At 42.8% G+C, this 24,179-nt stretch overlaps 1 protein-coding gene and 1 long non-coding RNA gene across 2 annotated transcripts in view; one reads left to right on the top strand and one right to left on the bottom strand.

Annotated features, from left to right (window-relative positions):
• MTCL3 (MTCL family member 3) overlaps positions 1 to 16,283 on the bottom strand; it is a gene marked incomplete at both ends in the record, with an annotated part of 28,341 nt that extends 12,058 nt beyond the window's left edge. Inside the window, 3 exons of the mRNA XM_083856149.1 lie at positions 11,282 to 11,440; positions 14,823 to 15,047; positions 15,354 to 16,283. Of these exons, the coding sequence (XP_083712275.1) occupies positions 11,282 to 11,440; positions 14,823 to 15,047; positions 15,354 to 16,283 (1,314 nt within the window). The remainder of the gene's footprint in view (positions 1 to 11,281; positions 11,441 to 14,822; positions 15,048 to 15,353) is intronic.
• LOC310907266 overlaps positions 1 to 24,179 on the top strand; it is a 371,251-nt gene that overhangs the window by 84,583 nt on the left and 262,489 nt on the right. The gene's annotated exons all lie outside the window — the stretch shown is intronic.

The raw sequence follows: 24,179 nt of genomic DNA, 5'->3' as shown, positions 1-24,179 counted from the left end.
GTCCAGTTCCCGCTGCTCAGAGCAGAAACAACAGCTTCTCAGGGCCTTGTCCTGTGCAGTCTTGGATTTCTCCAGAGATGGAATCCTCTATAGGCAAAGAGTTCAGTGTTTGAGCACCTTCACACAAAAGTTTGTTCTTGTCCTGTTGCTGAACATCACTGAAAAGAGTCTGCGTCCTTCTTTACATCTTATCAGATATTTAATAGAAGCATAGACCTGGGGCATCTCCAGACACCCTGCCCACAGGCTCAGGAGCCCCATTTCTGCTCAGCCCATGCTTCAGGTCCTGCTTGAGCTGTGTGAGATGCAGTGAGTCTGAGTTTGTCTTTAGCTCACCACAGTTGCTCCTGTCATCAGTCATGGACTTTGTTGATACACCTGTGCATTGGTTTTCTAGATGAACCTTAGACCTGATTCATCACCTTGAACCTGACTGATAATCTGCACTGCAAACCTTTAATTTCTAAGTGGACCACAGACAAACACAAGTGACATTATAAAGCACTTGCAACAAAACATTAATTTGGGTTGATTTTTTTTTTTTTTTTTTTGGGGGGGGGGGCGGGGTGAGTGAGGGCAAGGGCAGTGAGAAGGACGTGAGAAGATGGTTTTAAAGGGGAAGGACCAAGCCCCATGAAAAGGCCAGAATATCATAACATCTTTTGCATCCCACTAGGTGCCATTAGGATACTAGTTAACAAACAGTATCACCTCTCCTTCAGGAGCTAGATAGTAGTCATAGCAGCACACAAAGAAGCTGTGCTTGCTTCGCTTGGCTTTTCTGATTCTGGAAGTACTGACTGGTAATTCATGCCAGCCACCTAAATTCTCAGAACCATTATTTTGAAAAAAGTGATGAACAATTACTATTGAACAGTACATTTAGAAATTCCTGTGATAGCTTTATTGTGTATGTCTCTGCTGCTCATGTTCCATTTGAGGTCTTGCCAATCTGTTTCACCTGTTTTTACACTGGAAACTGCACTGAGGTCACTCCCTGAGGGCCCATGGCATGTTCCAGAACAGCCATCTGTACTGTGACAGGACAAGGTTCCCTTCCTTACACTGACAGCTGAGTTCAGGCAAAATGCAGAGCAGCATGTACCTCCATGATGCTACTTCCTATTTACTCTCCTAAAGCCAGGACAAACTACCTACAGCTGTGTGGCTCTGCCAAACTCCTATCAGGAACACCTGAAGGATGCATTGGGAAATTCCATGTGTAGGATAACTGAAAAATCTATCAGGCTACAGAGTTCTCTGGAGGTTTTTCAAACTGTAGATTCGCTAGAACATCCAGAGAATGTGAAGACAGAAAATTGTTTCATGTGTGGTTTCTGAAAAACTCAGTTTAATACTATGAGAAAAATAGCCCTAAAACCAGCAATGGCCACATACACTAAACAATAACAGAGCTATGTCAACTTTCCTTTCAATCTAAAACCTGCTCATCTTTGACCTGTATCAGCACATTGCAAATACTCTGTTATTCCAGGTGTTTCTTTGAAGGGACAGGTGCACTTAAGCAGGACTAAATACAGTGGTATAAGGGACAGAAAGGTTGTGTAACTGTGATTCATCAAAGCCTTGGTGAGACTACCAGTAATACGATGACATTTGGTGTACATTGATTCCATACAAAAATGTGTCTCTAGACCTCTCATTCACCACCTAGAAAATGTCCCTGTTCTGCCTCTATAAAACCTTCCAAGTAACAGAAAGCAATTTTGCAAAGTCATATGGATTTCCTCCAAATCTAGAGAATCCTAGCCTACATCTATTTTCCCATTCATGTTTTTGTACAAGTACAAAGATATTGAGTTTGTCCTCTCTGTCATGCAATCTCCTCCTTTAAGAACAAAGAAATCATACATAGTGTCTTAAAACAAAAACTAAATTTTCAGAGACCTATCAAAAATTACAAAATGAGCAAAAATAAACTGTGAGCTGGAATTTGAAAGGCACGATGTATTATTAAAAAAAAAAATAATTAGGCAAAACAACAATAAAAGAACCAGGGTGGATTATATACTGTCTATGGATACTCTGAAAAGAAATATAATAGAGCTATTTAAGAATCACCTAAGCAAGGGAGCTCATTTTTATAATTTTAAGTGACCTAGCAACTTCTTGTTTTAATTGAGCAGTCAAGTTCATACTCCTATGTATAAATTGCATATAGGGACACTTGAATGTCCATTTGAGTAAAGAAATACTGAAATTGGGAAGTACAAAAAAAACCCAAAAACAATACCTTTTTCTGTGACTGAGGACCACTAACAAGCCCTGAAATATGGTATTACCCAGACTTTCCTCCATTTTTTAATGTGGTATCATATTTTGGCAGCCTTAGTGAAGTCAGTAGAGAGATTGCCTACTCAGTAAAGAAATACAAAAGATTTTCTTTCTTTCTATCTCAAGGAAGTCATATCCTAAAGTCTATATCAAGAGAAATACATCTTTTCCAGCTTGCCCTATGGTGAGTTCAAGCTCACAAACCATTTTCTCTGATAACCAGTTAATCTACCACCTGATCCACAGTTCCTACCCTGTCCATTACTTCCACAGACAACTGGGCATGCCAGACGATTGCCCCTTGCCAAGTAATTCCCAGCAGTAGGAAATCACATGGCAGCAACAGACTGGACTTGCTGTTCCACATCTCATTTGCCATCTCATCTGGCTCCATACCAAGTCAGAGAACCTTTGCCTAGTTTTTACACTAGTAAATGAAATGGTCAGAGACTGTTCTCAGGACCTGATGCCAACTGGCTCGTCACAATTCACTCTCCTTTCAGCTGTGATGACAATACAGCTAAACTTCCCAACAGCTTCCTTTCAAACAAACAGGATCACATCCAAATTGCTGATCAGTAACAAGCTCTGACCCAGGCTAGACCCCAAATCATGCCCAAGCACTGAAGCAGTGGTAGCTGACCCAGGTCAAAACCATCTAAGGGACAAGTTAGCAACTGCTTGTCAGCATGTGGGCCCTTCCTTAGCTTGATTTACTTTACATATATAGTTTTTGACTGCTGGAAGTGGTTCTGTACCAAAGAACAACTTTGAAAAAAATTATCCAAGCAAAAAAAAAAAAAAAAAAGGGCTTCAGGTGCTTGAGACCAGAATGTTGGGACTGATGTATTTTCTGTAAAACATAGTTTCTATGTGTTTGGAAGCTCAGGTTTTATTCTATGCTCCCATTCTAGTCAGGTTTTGTGGTTTTTTAAGATAGCCATTACTTCTTTGTTTTCTTTCAAATACACCTTACTGCAAAGAGACTCTAATTTTACCTAAAGACTGTATGTAATATCAGTAACTCCTTTGACATGAGAGTTTGCAAATCTAAGGCTGCTGCTATCTATCAAAGGGATGAAGGAAAATAAAATAAGATTCTGACACAAGGAAAGAACTCTCAAGTCTCCATGAAATCAGAGTAGCAGCATTATGTTTACACAAAATAACTGATATGTCTTTATTTTGTGATGGCTAAATTAGTTCCTTTTTAAAACTATCCCACATATACTCTTTTTCACTACAGGTGACACTCCATTATTATTTCCCAATCAGCCACTGCTTTTTTTTTTTTTTTTTTTTTTTTTTTTTAATCAATCCTGCCACTGCTTTTACACATCCTTGTAAATTTTCAGACCATTCAATAGAAATTCACAAAGCAACACACCAATTTCAATGACTGAAAAATATCCCTTCCAGGCATCACAAAATCTTACAAAATCTCTTTAAAATAAGATATTTATGGAGCTTTATTCCTTTTAAATAATTCCCTATTTATTACCTGTGTTTTGGAATACATTATTATTGACCATCAGGCTGTTTATATTCAATTTTGAGTAACTTTCCTGACGTAAATAGCTCACGTGAATTGTTGATGGCTGATACATTATTAAAATCTAATTTTATGAAGTTTAAGTGTCAGCTGCTTCTCAAATGCACTCTTTTTTCCCCTGTTTATGGTATGACATATTCAGAGAATTACTACAACAGATTCTGGTACACAGATTAATTTCTTTCTCCATTATGATTATTATCTCATATTCAAAGAACCAAACCAAAGCAAACTCTTCCCACTCCCTGTTAAATCACAGGGTGCTCAGAGCAAGTATGTCAGAATCACACCCTCACAGGTTGTGAATAGCATCCCTGCTGAGTACTGTTTTTAAAGGAACAAAATACTTGGGCAAGATACCAAAGGTAATAGAATACCACATAAGCAAGTCTGACTGGGGGTTAGGCATCTGCTGGGATGTGGTGCTTAGAAATCCCTGAGCTGTGCTTGGAGAGAGAAGACTTTTTTTTTTTTCTTTTTCCTGTACAAACCCAGGCAGACATTTGCTCCTCATCTCTTTTTAAAAAGTCTTATAATTATCCTGTTGTACCCATCAAAACAAATTTAATTTTAGTGAGACAACAAACTGAAATCTCAGATCACAGAAACCCTCTGCTTAAAGGTACTGTTGGTGGAAATGTTGCTGATAGACTTAGTACTGGATACTCCAAAAGACCCAGGAAGGAACTGGTCTTGTGAGAACCCTATTAAATCCTCCCCTGCTGCCATCTGGTGCCAGGAGCAAGTAAATTACTGTAACTCTCCAAAGAGTTCCACTTAACTGCACTGAGCCTGTGAGGATAAGCAGCTACAGCAGCCTCTCATCTCACTCTGCTTAACCTTGCTCTTTCCAATACCAGCTGTTCAAAATAGTTTGAATTCTAACTCTGAGGAAAAATGAACATACGAGGTGCAATTATTGTGTGTTTGGGAGACTGCATGATGGAGGAGACCTAAATTTTCCTTTTCAAAGCAGAAGAACTAAGTATCCAGCTCCAGTGATTCATATGCATGCAGCATGGGCAACAAAAAGAAGCTAGAAATCCATTAATATGACCCAACTGGAATCACAGAGACCTGTCAGGATCACTCACAGGCCTGGAGTGCAGCAATGGATTGATGAAAGCTCTAAAGGTGAGGAAGAAGGGTTGTGCTCTAAGAGCAAAAGAGCAGTTCAATGGTGTTTGGTGTCATCCTGTGACAGGTGAAGGGCCAGCTGTGAGCTGGGGACAACAGTCAGAGGATAGCGGAGCATCTTCTGGAGTGCCTTCTACTGATCATCTGATGCACAAGGGGAAAGAGATGAAGCATTTTTCAGACAACTAGCAATCATGATTTCTGCAATGGATTGAAGACAATTTTTGCCACAGGTGACTAATAAGTCTATTGTGGCAATTACTCCAGTTTGCAATTTCCTTGCAAACAAGCAATTGCTGGTCAGAGGTTTAATGGTCAGTGGTAGCACTGGCAGAAGTGACTGTGAGATGGTGAAGTTTAAGGTCCTGAGAGAAGGGACCAAGACAAGTACCAGGTGAGAAAGTTCTGAAAGCATCCAAAAATATAATGCTACTATTGGATACCGTTGCCTTGACTGTTGGAAATGCTGCAAACAACCACTCTTTATGAGACTTGTTTCCAGTTTCTTGCAATTTTATTACAGTTTAAACATTGCAGGTTTTCCACACCAAGCATCTGTCCTGGGATAAGTTCCAACACTGTTAATATTTTGGGAAATTTCAGCAAAACATTCAGCTCTTTTTCAGATGAGAATATTCTTGTTTGCTCATTGTAAATTATTCCAGCAACTGTTCTCTTGAGAAATTTCATTAAGTCTGTGTTCTGGAAAATTTTGTGTTTATATACAATGATACCTCATACTCTCCTAATTCATCAAAAGAATGACATAATCTTTTAGAAATTTTCTGTTCCTATATATTACCAGCTAATTATTTATTGAGGCTTATCAGTTTGAATTGCTGAAAATTTAGTATTTATGAATTACCTCACCCTCTCCCACCACTAGCTATCAATCTGCAAATTTTCTCTAGCTGACAGATTATGTTCCAACTCCAGGGCCAGAAAGCAAAGCCTAACTAGTCCTGCAATTGCTGTTCCATGAGGCTCTGGATAAAGCTGAAGCCAGGCACTAGAACCAGAGACCTTCCTTCAGAGGCTTACAGGGATACAGTTGCTGCTTCCTAGCACAGCGAGTGATCCTCCACTGCTCTCAGTCCAGATGCAAAAATGAAGAGCTAAGGCTTGGAAACAAGGAAAGGAACAGAACAAACTAAGGAAGCTGACAGATTTGCATGAGGGGGTGGAGGAAGCAGGGGAAAAGTAAAAATTTCACAGCAGATAGGAGCTGTAGCTAGAAATGGGGATAATATATTTCAAGCAGAATAAGAGCAAAATGAACTAGAAAACCCTTGAAATCCAGAGAAGAGATTGAACACTCATGAAGAGTTGGAAGGATGCAGGGAAGGAAGGAATCATGGGAGAGAAGGACAAGACTGGGACTTAGAAATCAGAAGACAGCAAAACAACCACTACTATCAGACATAAAATAAAAAGATAAAAATAAAGAGAGAAAAAGAAAGAAAACAAGAAAATGGAAGAGAAAGCAGAAAAGAAAAAGGAAAAGAGAAAGAGAAAAAGGAAAAGAAAATGAGAAGGAGAAGAAGAAGAAGAAGAAGAAGAAGAAGAAGAAGAAGAAGAAGAAGAAGAAGAAGAAGAAGAAAGAGAAGAAGAAAGGAGAAGGAGATGGAGAAGAAAGAGGAGAAGGAGATGGAGAAGAAAGAGGAGAAGAAGGAGGAGGAGAAAAAGACAGGGTCAAGACTGAATGAAAGAATCTGGAGAATGTGAGACTTTGTGAGTTATAGAAGAAAGACTTGAAATAAGTTGTTGTGGTTAAATGGTAGGGGAAAAGGCTTAAAGAAAGAAAGGGTTATGAGAAAGAAGAGATACTAGTTTTTCAGTCAAGAAAAGTCAGGCAAGCTGGTATTGGTGATCAAGGGGACTGGGAAAGAATCTTACTAGATCTTTTGCAGAGTGGGCTTGTTGATTTCAGTACGGTGGGGATTTTTTTGGTTTTCGTGGTTTTGTTGGTTTTTCTTGGGGGGGTGTTTGTTTTTTGGTTTGGGTTTTTGGTTGGTTTTTTTTGTTTGTTTGTTTGTTTGTTTTTTGCAGGCTGGGGGGTGGAGAATTTGGAGTTGCTTGGTGTTTTTTTACAGCAGCTTTTGTGGTGAAATTTCCAGCTGTCCTTCTGATCTCTATGAAGCCTGAACACTCAAAGATGTACAAAGAGCTAATCTCTGCTTAAGCAGGGCAGGCAAAGGTTGCAAGAGTAAGCAGAAAAGCATAATTACTTTCCTGTGGTCCCACTGCAGGTTAGTGTCAAAATAAGGAACAGAATTCAGATTCCTCCTCCCAGCTCCAGTGCCCAGTTCCCCAGATGCTACTGCCTTCTTCCATTTCCAGAAGGTACAAACCAGATTGACAAGACAGTCAACATTACAGCAAAACATAGACCCATGTAGGAAGGCATGGACTCCTCTGCCTGCAGTCTGAGCTGAAGGGACAAAAGACATCTCTGGTTCATGTGCTGTGTTTATCACAGGTTCTGTATCTGAACTAAAAGGCTCTGCTTAGAAGAAGAAAATGGTGGCTTGACAACATCACCCTAAAGTGGCTGTAAGAACTGAGCTGCCTGGTATCTGCCCAGCACGGAGCAGTAGCAGAGCAATCTGTACCCATCCAGAGAGACACAGGTCCCCGAAAAACACTGTCCTTCTTGCAATTGCATGTCTGCATTGCAAGGAGGATTTGTAAAGCCCAAGGCCCAGTACATCTATCGTATTTCCCTCCTGCTTCAGTTGTCTCACAACAAACCACTAAGGCACAGCTAATTGGGTATTTGCTACATAGCTACAGCAAACAAATTAATTTTTAGTTCATGATAACAGAAAGGTTTACAAGCATTAGCTAGGCTTTACCTGTTAACAACAAATTAATGAAAGTTAATTAATTAATTAATCAATGAACATGTTCATTATTATTACATGATAATTTTTTTAATATTTGAAAAATTATGTCTAGCTACTATTGGTTTCTCTTTCCTGCTAGGAAACAATTCCTCTACTTTGTTTTTGGTTTCCCAAAAAGCAATACATTTGATAGCAACCAACATTAAAGAAGAAAGCAGCAGCAGTTGCTGCAAATAAAACCAACACAGATTAAAAATCTTGTGTGTCTGTGTGGACATATGCAGGAATATATTTCAACCAAATAGCTGCAGTTTGGTTGACTGAAAGCAAAAGTAACTGATAAAAATGCATTACTGGAACACCTTCCAAATCCTGGATGCTTCCAAGCTTCCGTTGACATCAATAACAATTTCTAACTTGTTGTGGAATTAATCTTATTTTTTTTTTTTTCCCAAAAGCTCCAAATCAAGAAGGCAAACAGCAATTACCTCTTTATATTAGTGGACAAATACATTCACATGACTATATTCACCCAAATGTTCACTGGGGAACTTCAGATTTGACTCTAAACCAATATATCTACTAGCTTTTATCTTTTCTATATGTTTTCAGTCAAGTCTCCATGCTTTTTGAAACAATAGAGAATCCACACAGAGAGAACTTTGGCTTTGGTCCTGCCCTAGAGACTACCTACCAAAAAATTATGCTTTTTTTCTTGTATTTTCTATTAAGTATTATTTTAATTTTCTGCTATCTCACACTGTTCATTATAAAAGAATAAGAAATTTCACATGGCAGTTGTACATAAATAGATTTTAGGAATGGAAATGTCTGGGTTTCTGCAGTACATCTGATGACAAAAATACATAAATTAATCACTATATCTCCAAGCATTTTTACTATGTTGTGAAACAAAAATGTTTCTTTGTCTTTGGAGAGATACTTTCTCATTAATTCTAAGCTCAATAAAGTAAAGATCACAATCCAAACAAAAGGTCTTCCCCATATTTCAATTTGAGTAGAACTCCCTTAAGCAGGAGGTTCCATTGGTTATAATGGGTGTATTGAAATGAGAAAGGATTGTAAAACCATAAAATTAGAGGAAATAACTCACAAGCAAACAGAAAATTAAGATTATGACTATCTGACAATGACATTTAAAATGCATGAAACCTTTAAGTGCCAGAGAAGAAGAAAAATTATTTGTCACAGGAAAATTCTAATGCAGAGTGCTTTCAGTTGTTTTCACGACTTTTTTTCGCATTAACATTTTCATCGCTTCTTCACAGATTCTAAATTTCAATTCTGTAAGATTTAATATTCTTTACCAGCATGTTTCCATGGGTCCCCCAAAATCATGGTATATTTGCAGTGTGCATAATAATTTGGCTTTGCTTCAAACTTGTTTTTCTCGGACTTGCACCTCCTCAACCACCCTCCAACTTCCCCCATGCTGTGCTGAAAGTCCTGGCCTGAAAAGCAACATTCACCCACTGAAAGCAACTCAGGAGTCTACTTGAAATACATAAATCCTGCCTAATTATGGTGACACATACAATGACTGTGCAAGGCAGTTCTCCCTACTTCAGTATAAGGATGTATTTCTGACTTCTGTCAACTCGACCCCTACTATGGTGTCAAGTCTTACTTCACGTTTTCATTCTGGCTCAGTGCCCCCATTCTGTGCCACTGGGAATCATCCATCTGCTGCAGCTTCATGAAAACCATTATTGTGTAACAGAGACCCTAAACACGACACCATCTCCTCTGGAGTCTCCAGCACCCTTTCATTGATACCAACAGCAAAAACAGAACGGGCTAAACACTTAAGCCAAAGAAAGAAGTGGAGAGCAGTGTGGGAGAAACAGAATCGTAGCTCTGCATGGCGGGCCAGAGGGAAGAACCACGATAAGGAGAAAGTGACTAGTGATGACAGGGGTGAAGAAGTCCATTAACTGGCTTAATATCAATGAACACAAACTATTAAATTGCCACTAAACATCACTGTAATCTGAAGATGCTTTTAAAAAGCAAGCCAAAAGAATTTTACAGCCATATAACCTATTCGAGAGAAGGAGGAACCAGAGATGAGAACCAAAAAGAAAGTAGAGTCTGAACAGACAAGAATAACAAAAACTTTGTAGTAAAGCTGATTTTCAAGACAAGGCATAAGGATAATTACAGAAATATCATGTTCTCGTCAAGAGCTTAGTACAGGAAACCAAGCTCTATTTAATGACAGTAACCAGAGAGAAAATAGAAGGTGAAAGTCTCAGGGAGATAGGAGGAAACCTGACTAAGGCTCAGATTTTTTTCATACCCTTTTAAAATCAGCAGTTATCTAGGAAACCAGCAGAAGGTGGAACAAACCACCTGTTTAACCTCTACTAACATGCTGGAAATTCAGTTCCTGTACAGAAAACATTTTAATATTTTTAATACTACATCTCTTAAAGGACTCACTTGCAGTTCCTAAAAATGCCCAAACATCATGCAAATGAAAATTTCCTGCCTTTCTTGACAACTGAAATACATCTCTTCTGCTTCATACAAGATCAAAGCCACTGGTGTTACCACTAGAGAATATTCCTAAAAGTGAAAATTGGAGGCATTCATTGAATTTTAAATCTTGAACAGGAAACAGGAGAGCTGTTTTTAAAATCTCTTCTGAGAAGTCATTCTTAGTCAACAGTTTCTCCTTTTACTGCTGCTTTGTTATCTCTGTCAGCCTGGCTATTACTGCTGTAATGCAATTTTCTGCTTACTTAATGGCACAGTATCTTGCATCTATATAATGGCAGCTGGAGTAATTTTGAAGATTAATTAGATACAATGAAAAATTATGCTTAGACTGAAAAGCCAGGTAGAGTCTCTCACTTCTGAGTACTCCAAAGAGCATGACTGAACAAGACAGGGAGGTGGCTAGATTCCCAGTCTCAGTGTTCCTGCTAGTATCTAGTAGTAGTTAGCAAGGGAAAAACCACTGGTCTTTGTAAAAGTCTGTGGGAAACATCATCTGTAAAGTTAGATGCCTCTGACACACTTGAGCACGCTTCTTGTATGAATATTTATGTAGGTACAATGTATCAAAGCCTCTGAACTCATTACCGCTAGTTTCATATTTCACTCCTAGTAGGCAGAGAAAAAAAACAAAAAAAACAAAACAAAACAAAACAAAACAAAACAAAACAAAAAACAAAAAACAAAAAAAAAAAAAAACCCAGAAAAAAACACACCGCTTGGTTCCTGTTTTGCCTAGAAAACACCAAATATTTCAGTTTCTTCTCAGCTTCACAATCATCAAGTTGTACTTTAGCACTCCTTGCAACCTTCAGCTTTTGACTGCCATATTGCTTGCCCCCAAAACAAGTTGTAGAACAAAACCAGTTCATCAGTAAGAATCTAAAATAATCTTCAAATAATTGATGTAGAAGTAAATAGCAACACTAACCTCTTTCATTTTCTCCAGTTCATTCTGTAGTGCTTGTTTGGCAATTTCAACTTCTATAAGCTGCTGTCTTAATTTTTCATTCTCATCTTCTGTTATAGTACGTTTTTCTTCCACATTTTCTAACTCATGATGAAGTCTCACCGACACATCTTTTGCAACCTAAATGAAATGGTATATCAAAAGAAAGGTTAAAAAAAAAAATTACTGCTGCAATGTTTAGTGCCTAAGCAACCATTGAGAAGTTAATTCTGGGTGTTTTGACGGAAGGGGTATGTAAGGAAACTGGTAGACAAGGACATCCAAAGACAGAAGTCTAATTCCAAATTCAAGCCAATTCCTTCCAAAAAATGGTACACTATCCCCATGGACTTCACTGGAAACCACATCAGACATTAAACCCCAATTCCTTCTTAGGTTCTGTCACATCAGGAGTCAAACAGGACCTTCACTATTCCTGGAGACAGTGCATCATCTATCTTCTCTCAACCACAGCCAGCTTATGCTTTTCAATACACTGAAGCACATACCCTTCAAATATTTGACATGCAACAGCATCTAAAAGCAGGGCCCGTCTTCTCCAGGCCTTCCCTATCTGTGTCTACCTGTGACTGCAAATGGACATGTTTATTTTAACTCTGCTAGTTTCTCTCTCCTTGGTGGACAATTAATGAAAATATTTACTACTATTGGCTCATTTTAAGATTAAAATATGAACAAAAAACATTTTTACTGAGATTGTGTTCATACAAATGATGTCTACTATTTTCAGTGAAAATAAACACTAAGGTTTTTGGTTGTTTGGGGTTTTTAAGTGCATTTTCATAGGAATAGAGTTAAAAGGCTTATATGACAAGATCTAATTCCTCTTCTTCAGGAAGAGTAATGAGAATCTTGCCCTGCAAGCCACTTGCACTATATTTTGTGAAACCACCAGAAACTATAATCACACACCAAAAATATTTAAATACACACTAATCACTGTGTTGACAGTGATTTAGACACACATACACATAGTTTGAAAAGCCTCATTTCCTGCTTTTTTTAGAACACTGGAAAGCATAATTAATCCTTCTTAGCATAAGCTGGGGGAGTTCAACAAGTTGTCCTTCATGGTTTTCACTCAAACCATCTTTATGTTAGTATGTCAGAAGATCTTTGACAAACTAAAACTCTAGGGAAAAATAATAACTGTAAGCTAGCATCTAGAAAGATCCAATCTATCAGAAATCAGCAGCAGCTAGTGACTCAGCCTGCCTCGACAAGAAACCCAGTGTGCGTGTGAATTACAGATACAACACTGCAGTGTAGCACAAGATCATTCAATAACCTCCCCCACTGCACTCAAGACACATAATGGCCAACAGAAAGAGTGAGTGGAGGGGAATTTCAATTATAACCATAGTCCAAAGAGACTGCAGAATGAGCTGAGAAACACACCACAGGGCTTTAGCTTGATGTCTTTTCCTACACTTAGCAGTATTAAACTGCTTATCTGGTTGTCCAACCAAACTAAATGGAAAATCATGGGGGGTATTTAAAACACCAACCTAACAGAATCTGTCTTCAGTTTATAGATACAGTCTGGATCAGTAAAAAAAACCAAACTGTAGTATCATTTCTAGTTGCTAATGTTTTGACTCAAAATTAGGTGGAATAGCTATTAATGCAGGAAATAATACAGAGCATTCTAGATCACATGGGAAATGGGACTCACTTATGCAAGATACATTTTATTGCAGGCATATGTGAGACACATTTTAATACAGCTAGTTGCAAGACTGTATCTCTGAAGGACCAAGTACCCTAAAAGATTGTGAAATGAACAAAGCAAAATGAACAGTGTGAATTTGGAGAGTCTTTCTTCAGAAGAGGACTTGGAAACACTACAGAAACCCCCACATTAGTTATAATTATGGTTAGCCAGCACTCAGAACTCTATTAGGTAGAAATTTGGCATTAGACATTCATCCCTACTCCAAAGCAGAACACATTCATGTAACGGTGAGAACACTCTACAAGAACATTGCTCCTTTCCAAAGAGTCAGTCACACTGGGAAACACATGGGAGAAATGCTAATTAAAGCAAGCTCTTTTTCCAGCTAAATCCAAGGCCTTTGCTTCTACCTCTTATACTGGCAGACAAGCACCTCAGCAGAGGTGCCCTCCCCAGCCTTCATTTGTAGACTTGCTAATAAAAGTAACACTGAGCCAACAAAGAAGCCAACTCTATAAACTGGAATCACAATTCACTTGGGATATATGAAGGCCCACCTTCAGATTCTGCCTGCAAATGTGTGTGTCTCAACTGGTCACCTAAGCATCATTCTGAGCAAGGAAAATATCCCTTGTTTCAAACAGAAATCCCCAGGAAAAGGGGGTGATTTTGCTTCTGATCAGTGAGACTTTATTTTGCCAAGAACCACATGGGCACCTGCATTTATAGAACTGTCACAGTCACAACTGAAAAAGTGGGTTTTGCATATGCACAGAAAAGGAATATCAAAAAGAAATTTTAATAATAGTGATGACAAGCTTGAAAACTTCCAGAAAAGATGATCCAAACCAGGCCCAGAAATAACATGCTCTTGATCCACCATATTTATCAGAATGAAATTAAAAAATAACCATGTTCGTAATCATGTATTAAATTCACATTTTCAACTGTGCCTACAGAGTGCCATAGGTAACTGGAGTCCTAGGCAGAAGTGTGGCCAATAAAGCTCACATTTGCTATACAGAGGCCTGTGCTTTCATGAGAAAAGGTCAGTTGACTGGGAGACCAGTCAACTAAATAATGTTTAAGTGTCCTGATTCAGCAGGAGTCCTTCAATATCTAGTGAATGCAAGCAGAAATTAAACTTGCAACTGAGTTAAGAAAGGGTTATTTTCTCTGCAATTGGACCGATCTAGAATGGACATGATGGGTATTTTACCAATGACAATCTTTAAACAAGGACTGAAACTTTTCCTCAGCGAGACGCTGTGGTTCGTTCAGATCTTATGGATGAAATGCAGTTGATGACACACTGAAATTTGATGGGTTTTGTCTAAGGTTTCAGGTGGATCTGAAAAGCAGTTTTTTACTGACACCAATGGATTAAGGATTTAGTGTTGGGACTGCAAGTATTCAATCTGCTTGCCTCCTAAAATCTTTCACTAAGAGTGACAAAATGCTCTCCAAGTCAATGGGGCTGTTTGGTGAGGTTGGTTTAAATTTGCGGTGGGAGAGTATGTTTTGCAGTCATCATAGAGTCCAAAACCTTTAAAAAGGTTTTGCTTTTGAGCAACTAATTTGAGTATCCTAATTTTGCTTCTGAGTAACTCCTTGCACATTACCTTTACAAAAAAGGATAGGATTGAAGCTGAAAATAGCCTATCTACATACACTAAGGACTCCTATCACCACGAATAGCTTGGCCATCGCTACTCCACGAGCTGCACAGCAGAATGGATGGAAACACCTGAGTCATGAGGACCAAGAGCACGGTTCTGCCTCTATGTGAGACACTCCTTTCCCCTTGACACCTGCTGACGTCTGTACCTTGAGGTCCTGCTCCATGCTGCGGATGAGCTCGTTGTCGATCTCTCCGGTCTGGGCGTAGCGGAGCCTCTTGCGCTCGGCCTTGCGCAGCCGGTACTGGAGGATCCGGCAGTTCTTGTTGGCTCGCTCCAGCTCATGGCGCATCTCTTGAAGCTGACAAGCGTCCTCCTCAAAGAAACTGTCCCTCATCTCGTCCATCTCTGTCCTCAGCTCATCTATCTCGTTCTGGCACGGGGGCAAGAAGGGGACAGGGACGCAACAGGTGGGTCAAAAGCACAAATAGGGGAAGGCAGCCAAAATGGAGCTCCGCCCCGCAGGGACGGCAGGTAAATACAATCCAGCTCATTATAAGCACCACAACGAAGGAGGGATGTGGCACTACCCGCACGCCCCACGACAGAGCCATCTTACCGCTGTCTCCAGCCCTCCTGCCGTGAGAGGGAGGCCAGGAAGGTCCTCCCGTCGGGAGTCAGCGCGGCCCCCGCCCGGCCCCGGTTCTCCCCCACCCCCGCCGCCGCCCCGGCCCCTCACCTTGAGGCTCTCGTTCTCCTCCCGCAGTTTCTCCATCTCCTCCTGCATCTCCTCCTGCAGGTGGGGGCTCAGGGAGCCTTCGGGGCCGCAGCTCCTGCCGTCGCCTTCCATCTCTGCCTGCCGCAGCCCCTCGGCCGCCATGGCAGCGGGCGAGGATGCGGAGGCGGCCGGGGGAGGCTCGGCCGCGGAGGCGGCGGAGGCGGCGGAGGAAGCGCCGCCGCTGCCGCTGCTGTGGTTGCTGCCCTTGGTTTGCATCTGGGCGGCCGCCGCCAGCCCTTTCCTGAGGTGGAACTGGATGAGCTCACTTTGCAGGCATCCCTCCTTCCAGAACCCGCCGCCGCCCGCCGCCGCACCGCGGCCCTTCCCCGCGCCCGAGGAAGATGGAGGCGCCGGGGCCGCCTCCCCCGCGCCCTTCAGCGGGGACCGCCCCGCTTTCCCCCGCCACTGCCTGGGCGGCACCGCCGCCCCCTCCCGCTCGGCGCCGCCGGGCCCTGCAGGGGGCGCCTCCTCGGCCGCGCCCGCCGGCGGCTCCTCGGGGGCCGCTCCTCTCCCGGCGGCGGCGGCGGGCGGCGCTTCAGCACCGGGGCCGGGCTGGACAGCTCCCCGCGGCTCGGCTCCCCGCGGCTCGGCTCCCCGCGGCTCGGCTCCCCGCGGCTCGGCTCCCCGCGGCTCGGCTCCCCGCGGCTCGGCTCCCCGTGCCGCCTTCTCGCCGGCGCGGCCGCGGGGGGCGCGGGGGCCCGGCCCGGGCGGCTTGGGCGCCGGGGCGGGTTTGGCGGCGGCGGGCGCGGGTCTGGCGGCGGCGGGCGGCGGGCGCGGGGCGGTGTCGCGGGCCCGGGCCGGGGAGGATGCCCGCGGCTGTTTCCTGCCGCTGCTGCCCTCGGGATGCAGGCGCGGCTCGGCGGCCGCGCCCCCTGCGGGCGGCTGGCTCATGGCTGGCTCCTATCTCGGGGACGCGTCCATCGCCGGCCGGCTCCTCCGCCGCCTCCGCCGCCGCCCCGGGAGCTGCGGGGAGAACGGGAGAAGCGGTCGGGCTGGGCACGGGGAGACGGCGAGATGGGCCTTTCCGGGCAGGCGGCCCCAGCCGGCCCGCTCCCCGCCGAGCCCCCGGCCCGGCCCTGACCCTGCGGGCGGAGCGGCCCCGGGGCGGCCGGGGAGAATCCCAGCCCAGAGCCAACGGGAGCGGCCCGGGAAGGGCCCCAAGCGCTGGGCCGAGGCCCGTTCCCACCCCGCCTGCACCCAGGGGCGTTTCCCCAGCCCCGATGCCGGACCTTCCCCCGCCGGGCCGCTACACCGGGGATGAATCGCCTTCCACGCACAAACATCCCTCTCCCCTGTCCTCACCACCGAGCCTGGGCTGCTCATGCACCTGTGTGCCCGGTTAAAGGCCCAGTCCCAATGTCTATCACAGCCGAGGGGGGAAAGCTGCTGTACAAAGGGCCGCACACGTGGGAGCCGCTATGGATTGATTTCCCCTCAGCTTTGACAGCCACTCTTCCGGGGCAGGGTGACTCGGGAATCCAGGGTCATAGAGGAAACGGGCTCTGCAATCAGCCTCTAAACACACATTTGCCCCAATCTGTTATCCAGAGGTGCTGGCAGGATTTAGGACCGATTCATGTTTGTCACCAGTTATGCAGATGGATAGGTTAAGATATGCAGGTTTTCAAAACAGAGGAAGCAAGGAATACACCCTAACCCAGAACAAAATGTCATGTGGCATTCTCTGAAGGATGCTCACTCGGCAATTTACCCCTATAATGGCACAACCAGAGCCTTCATGACCACAATAGAATATGAAAAAGGCTGTTAAAAGCCATATCATGCTGCTAATGTCCCCAATATATTCTGAAAATAATGGCTATGATCCACAACCTGTTTTCACACAGCCTTTATTCAACTCTCCTTAGGGAGAACAGCACAAATGACAGCATTCCTAACACGGCCTGTCCATTCCCTCCTAGAACATGGCCTAGCCGTTCCCTGCTAGAACAGGGAATAAAGAAAGAAGCACAACTGGGCAAAATCAATGTAGAGACTGTACCGTGCCCTGACAATTGGTTTACTCCCTGGAACATCCTAGACAATGAGCCTGTGTTTGCTCTGCTCTCACTGGCAGGACTACATCATTTCCTCTCAAATGCACTGTCATTAATAACCTGATTTGAACCAATATTCTGGAAATTAATGCTCAAAATGGCACAATTCGGCAGACACTTCCCAAGCATTAGCTAGTAAAAAGAAAGCATGGGAGTGTAGAGCTATAAAACTTGTATGACAACACTTTATAAAATACTTGCTTTGCCTTTCTTTTAGCCACCACAAAGAGAATTCCCACCCTACCGTTGTTTGGAGCTACACAGGTATGAAATACAAGAAATGAAATTCAAATTAATCATGGGGAACCCTATGCTGTACCTGAATCTTTTAGGGAACTTTCACTACAACTAAGACATCAGACTCAACCGCGACCTGCCAGAACACAACCCCTACCCTCCATGCCCCAAAATCCAAGTTCGGCTACCGCCTACAGTTAAATTGGCTGATTTTAGATAGATGTCTATATATTTATATATAGATATAGATAGATAGATATAGATGTAGATATAAATATACACATATGTATTTACATACATTTTAAACTGGCAAACAAGCCCCGTTTTAGACCAAGCCCTAAATCTCTGTCCTCACAAAACTCCTCAGCTCGACCTTCTCCCCAGAGTCAAACCCACGTGGCGCCGGGACGCGGCGTCTCCGCAGGTTTTCCTGTCGGGAACAGCTGTCCAGGCGCAAAAAAAAAAAAGAGCAAATAGATGGAACAACAAAAGGGAGCAGTCTGGTGGCTCCAGGCCACCGTGCCCGGAACTTGGGGCAGGGCATCCTCCCGGCCCTTTGGTCCCCCCGGGCGCCGCCTCTGCCCGCCGACAATTCGCTAACCCGCCTTAAGATCTGGGAGTGCTTCTGCCTTTTGTCCCGCTTTAAAGGAGCGGAGAGGATTTTTGAAGGTCCTCCCTCATACCTGGTATGCATCAGGAGTAATATGTCCTTTTGAAAAAAAAAAAAATAAATAAAAAGAAGGGGGGAAAAAGGCTTGTATTGAAAGCATCTGCATCACTCACCAGCACTTTGTCCGCTGCCCGGCTGGCGAAATGCATGCACGGAGAGCCGGGCACCGCACACGGGGCGCCCGCCGCTGCCGGAGCTCTCAGGAAAATGAAGCAATATTCATGAGTGACCTCACTGAGCCTGGGAGACGGAAAGGGTGGGGGGGAGAGGGGGGAGGGAAGAAAGCAGCGAAGGGAAGAGAAAGGAAAAGATTAAACGGCGAGAACCCCGCCCAGGCCTGAAGGCTGAGTTACGTCCCTTCATCTATCTGCACATGGTGGAATAGGATTACAGCGCAGATGGGGAAGGGGCCGGCTGCAAGCAAGGGACGCGCCCGCTTTCTCTTCCCAATGCAGGCAGGCAATCGATTCTGATCAATTATTCAGCGTCCCCTTCAGGGAGCAGGGGTGCCGGGCACCTTCCGTACGGGCAGGGCTGCGGTGACAGAGCTTCTTTCCTTTCTTTCCTTTCTTTCCTTTCTTTGTTCGCCGCCCGCGCCCCTTCGGCAAGAGCCGCTGCCGCCCGAGGGGCAGAGACAAAGGCAGCCCCTCTCTGCGCTGGCCGAGAGCATCCCCTGGGCTTGTTTACACGGGGACTAATGAGACACTGACCCTTTCTTTACTCGTGGCGCGGCCAAATCTGTTTTACCTCTCTGTTCTGTCGTGGGGTGAATTTACCTTTGCTGTGAAGCGCCTCAGGAGGCTCTTAAGACTTTGCGCTTGAAGTCTTTCCTAATTACAAAGGAAAACGGGGGAAAGGCTTGCTTCCCTCCGGGGGACCCTTGCCATGTGATGACCGTGTGTGGGAGTGTCCCGGAGCCACCTGTGTCTGTGTGAACGCCCAGCAAGAACAGCCTCAGGGGGAGCAGTGCTCCATTTGGGGTCCCTCTCCCTCCTCCTGCAGCAGCTGACAGGGCCGGGGGAACACCTCACCCCCGGCAGCGCCTTTACAGCGGGCGGGGCAGGAGACTCTTCCCTCCAGCCGTGGGTTTCCGGGCTGGAAACTCTTCCCGAAGGACAATTAAGTGATGATTTGGTGCCCAGAGGGGTACCGGCATGTACATACATGCACACGTCTATATACAAACTGTATGTACACAAACACACTGTGCACGCATAGATACACAAATGTGTGTGTACACGTGGGCTAGCACACCTACAAAATACACTTACACCTGCATGGGTTTGTATATTGCATGTACATGTTGACTTAACTCTGAGGTTCTTGTGCAGTCTTTGGGCAAGGGCAAGCTCAGGGGAGACAGGAGACAGGCTGCCCCCCTTCTCCAGCTACCCCTGTCACAACAGTCCTCTCCACCTCTCCTGATATGCTAAGCAGGACTCAACACATCTAAACCAACATATCTGGGATGCAGAAAGGTGCTCCCCCCATGCAGGTGCATGTCCTCCAGACTCGAGCCCTGGGATGGCATGGATGGGATATATATAGATGTGATGAGCTGAGGACAATCAGAAAATAGGAAATGGAACATTAATGCTGAATAAGGAAATCACTGGGACGATGAAAAGCTACTTTTAAAATTATTAATATTTAATAATTTTTTTTAGGCTTTTGAAACTCATAAAAAACAACTGCAATCATACCAAGTAAACAGAATAATTGGTTGAAAACATGAGTAATGAAAATAAAAAATGTTACTGGAGTTGGAGTTGAGAAAATATCCTATGAAAGCACTAGATAGATTCTGCTAGAACATCTAGGTCCTCATCTCAGTGAATATACAGAATAGAAGTATTAAGGTCATCACAACAACATAACATTTTATTTACATGATATCATTCAGAAGGACAAGAACAACAGTCCCTACTTTCAAGCACTGGACATTATTTACCATCCTTTCTGCTCCCTTGGTGAGTGAGTTGCCTGGATGAACTTTCTACAGAAAACAATTATGTGATGTGATGGCATCTTATACACCTACAACAAGTTTGATCATGCTTTTGGAAAGATGCAGATTCTTATTTTCTTGTGGTAGTGTCCAAATGAAAACCAGGTCATCAGATTACCTTCACCTACATTGTCAGGCCATATGTCTGATAGTAAAGATCAATCTTCTGGCCGTAAAAATTGCCAATTTCTCAGTGTGGTTTGGGACGGTTGACTTAATTCTCAAAATTTCCATTCTGTCTAAACGTCAATGCTGACAGAGTTATAAAAACTGACATGGGCACAAAAATATTCTACTCATATAATTTTTTTTTCCGGGGGAAACGGATAAAATCAACACAAGTTAAGTTACTCTTTTTCTAATATAAGATGTATTTCCACTAGGAAATTTTCTGTCAGATCTCTGTGGACATTTTCTAATACTAACAGATCATGATATAAAAGATACAATAATTATATCTACCCTTGAGTAAGTGCAATATGAAGAGACCCATATCTAAAAATTAATACAGTTTAAAATTCCATTTATGACCAGATTTTATTGTAGAGTCTCTAAAAACTGGTGGATTGAATATTACACAAAAGGAAAGGTCTTAACTTCACACAGAAAACAAGGGGCTCTCAGCTGGCTATTGTCATTGAGAAATAAATCACTGACATGGTGCAAAACAGTTGTACAAACACACTGGCTCAAATGTCAGGGAAAACAATGGAAATAAAATATTAGAATTTTTTTTGTGAGAAGTAGGGAACAAACCAGAAAATATAATTAGTGGTCCCGTATAATTTCATGGTGCAGAGAGATTTTGATTACTGAGAGCAGTCCTGGTACCCCACCTTAAACCAGGCATGGTAGAAAGGGGTGAGGTTCAGGGGAGGGTGGCCAGGGCCTGAAGTGTCTCTGCTCAAGGAATGATCAGGTATGCCAGGAATCTTTGAAATGGAAACAGGGTGACTGAGGAGAAATGAGATGCAAGTCCCAACAATCTTTAGTAAAGAAGGTAAACAAGTGCAAAAGGTTCACTGTAAGTCACAGTCTCTTCCCGCAAAAATAATGCAGAAATGCAAACGTGAAGGAAAGAAACAAGCAGGTGATTCATTCCAAAAACCTAGAGAACAGTCCTTGTGGCTAAGCTATTCAACTCCCTGACACAGAGTGTTGTGAATATAAGGGTCTACATGAGTTTAAAAAGTGATTGAAGAAAGCAATAGAAAAAGAAAATTAGTTGGAGACAAAAAGGGGCAAACATGCTCAAACCCCACCTCTCCTCTGACTATTTTTTTGATCTAGGAGAGCTATTAGTATGTGTTTTTGCATTCTCTTCCAACATGTACAGTTGACCACAGTCAGACACCTATCAGTAAGATAAAAATCTGGCTGTGTATGTTAACTGTTATCCTGTTAGTATCACACTCTAGCTTTGCCTCTCTCTCTTTTCCACCTTATTTTGTTTTCTTCATTTCTATTTCATTCTTCTGCCTTAGATTTATTTTCATGCAGAGCATTGGCAACCTGCTGCACCCCGGTAGAGCATACCTATGACTTTTTCATTATTTTTTTGCCTTCAATAGCTAGAATTGTTTGGACTCAAATTAGATATGTGAATACCTTGTTTTCTAGTCCCCATTATTGCTTGCTCATGTAGAGACACGTTTTTGTGTTCAGCTTACAACTGCATTAAGTTGTATGTAGTTACACAAGAGATGAAAGTAGAGAATGAGAAAGGAGAGGAAGAATTTCTCCTCCAAGCAGAGTTTTAGTTTAAGTCATATAAGTTTCTTTTCCTAAGTTAAGAAGAGAATCCCTTTACATAACCCCCTAAAAGTGTGACCGAAGCATGACCTCCTAGCTTTTGGTAGAGAATACTTTAATAACAGATTTCAGACGCGGCTTGGAGAGGATGCTTTTCCAGGAAAATGCCTGGGTGGCTCACAATGGCTGTACTTTCTCCACTTGCTTACTCACCTCCTCTGCCCTCTTGGGAATATGCTGGGTTATGCTGGTGCAGGAAGAGAAGCTTCTGGAGCATGCTGTGCTAATTCATGGTACTGGCATTGCCCCAGCTGGCAGAGGCTGCAGTTTATCTCCCTGCCCAGGAGGATGCGCTGGACACGACTAATTATACCCCAGGCCAAGGCCTGTTTTCTCTGCCCATAAAAAAACCCAAAAAACCAAAACCCAAAAAGATAAGTTTGAGACTTCAATTCACCAATTTCTAATATGTTGACTAAGCACCTCAAGAGGTAATTTGAGAATAAACAATGAATACATTACAACTGTTCTATTTTCTTATTTACTTGTAAATGGAAAAGCTTTTCAGAGATACTGGATAGCAGTATTGTACAGCACCAAGTCATCATACTTCAAAAAGGAGAAACCCTGATGTTAGATAGGAATAACACTTGGCAGAAAAAACAAAATTAAACCCAAATATTTTAAATTCCTACAACATAGTAGGAGAGAAATAACAGCCCCAAATCATTTGTTAAAAGACACATACTTTGGCATACCTGTTTAGCCAGATCATTATATAAAATTATGGTGGTATGATTGACATTTCTTCCTCCTTTTTCCTCCTCCTCCTCCTTAACAGCTGCTTCTCAGCCAGAGACAGCTATAGCATGGCACACTGAGGCTGCACCTTCTGTTCATCAGCAGACCCTACCTACCAAGGAGACAGGATGCCCCACCAAAGGTACAGAAATGCCATCTGCACCCTCCCTGGCAAGTCATTCCAATGGGAGAAGTAGGTCATGTTGCCTTTTACTGCTATGTAAAGGAAGCAGGTTCAGCTTTCATATCTATAAGGGATCGCCTATATCCCAGTTCAGGAAGTCTGGATATCATGCATTGTGTCATACCTTTCTTGGTTTAATTCTTGCATTCAAACATCTCACTGCACTCTCAGACTCAAAAGATTGTGAGAAGAAACAGAAAATTTAAATTGAAATGAAAATTAGAGGCATCTCTTGTTCCACCAATGGAGAATAAAACTAGGTGAAATTAGGTCTGTTGCTTTTAATAACTAAATTATTTTAAAATAAAGGCTTAGTTCTAATTTTGCTATCACGTTTCATTCAATCTTTCCAAAGCCTTCAGGAAGTCTTATAACCCTGATTTTTATTCCTACAGCAACCAATTGTACTTATTGTTCAGAGATAATGACAGAACTGAACGTGCCCTGAAACAGGTCAGTTCTGCTCAACCATTTCTAATGATAAAAAAAAAAATCTGTCAGTCTCTCTGTCTCTTCTAGAATTGCTATACCTTATGTTACTAGAATAATTTTTTTAAAAGTATCAGTTTTGAATTTAAGACACTGAAAAAGGTCTCTGTATTGCCGTGTTTGCTGCCATTCTACTTTCTGCTACTCTCTTCAGAGGATAAGATTACAGTAAACTTGCATAAATGCTATCATGCATGCTTATGTCTGAATAGTCTTGCATCTAAACCTCATTGATTATTTAATGAAGCTAATGTAGAGGAACAGCAGAGAAAATTTTATAGCTAAGACTGTGGGAATGAAAGCCAAAGTATGGAATTCCTCTAGATTAATGAGTCTCGTACCCCGTCTCATTGCATTTTACATAGCATGCCCACTGGCTGCTGAAGGTAAACAATATTCCTTTGGACACTCACACAGTACCAGTATGTTCAAGCACCTTTTCCAGGAAGAGATTTCAAATATAAAGTATTTTTGTTGCAGATGACCAATTGCAGGTGATCTCAGAGTTAAAATGGATGGTCTTAAAATAAATTAGTCATGAACAGGCTGTATTCCAGGGTCTGCCTGCTGCCTCCTGAAAGGTAAGCTG

The sequence above is a fragment of the Zosterops lateralis genome, assembly GCF_965231275.1.
Source record: "Zosterops lateralis genome assembly, chromosome: 3".
In the NCBI taxonomy this organism is placed as follows: Eukaryota; Metazoa; Chordata; class Aves; order Passeriformes; family Zosteropidae; genus Zosterops; species Zosterops lateralis.
Note: the sequence above shows the minus strand (reverse complement) of the source record. Positions and strands in the feature narration are given on the sequence as shown.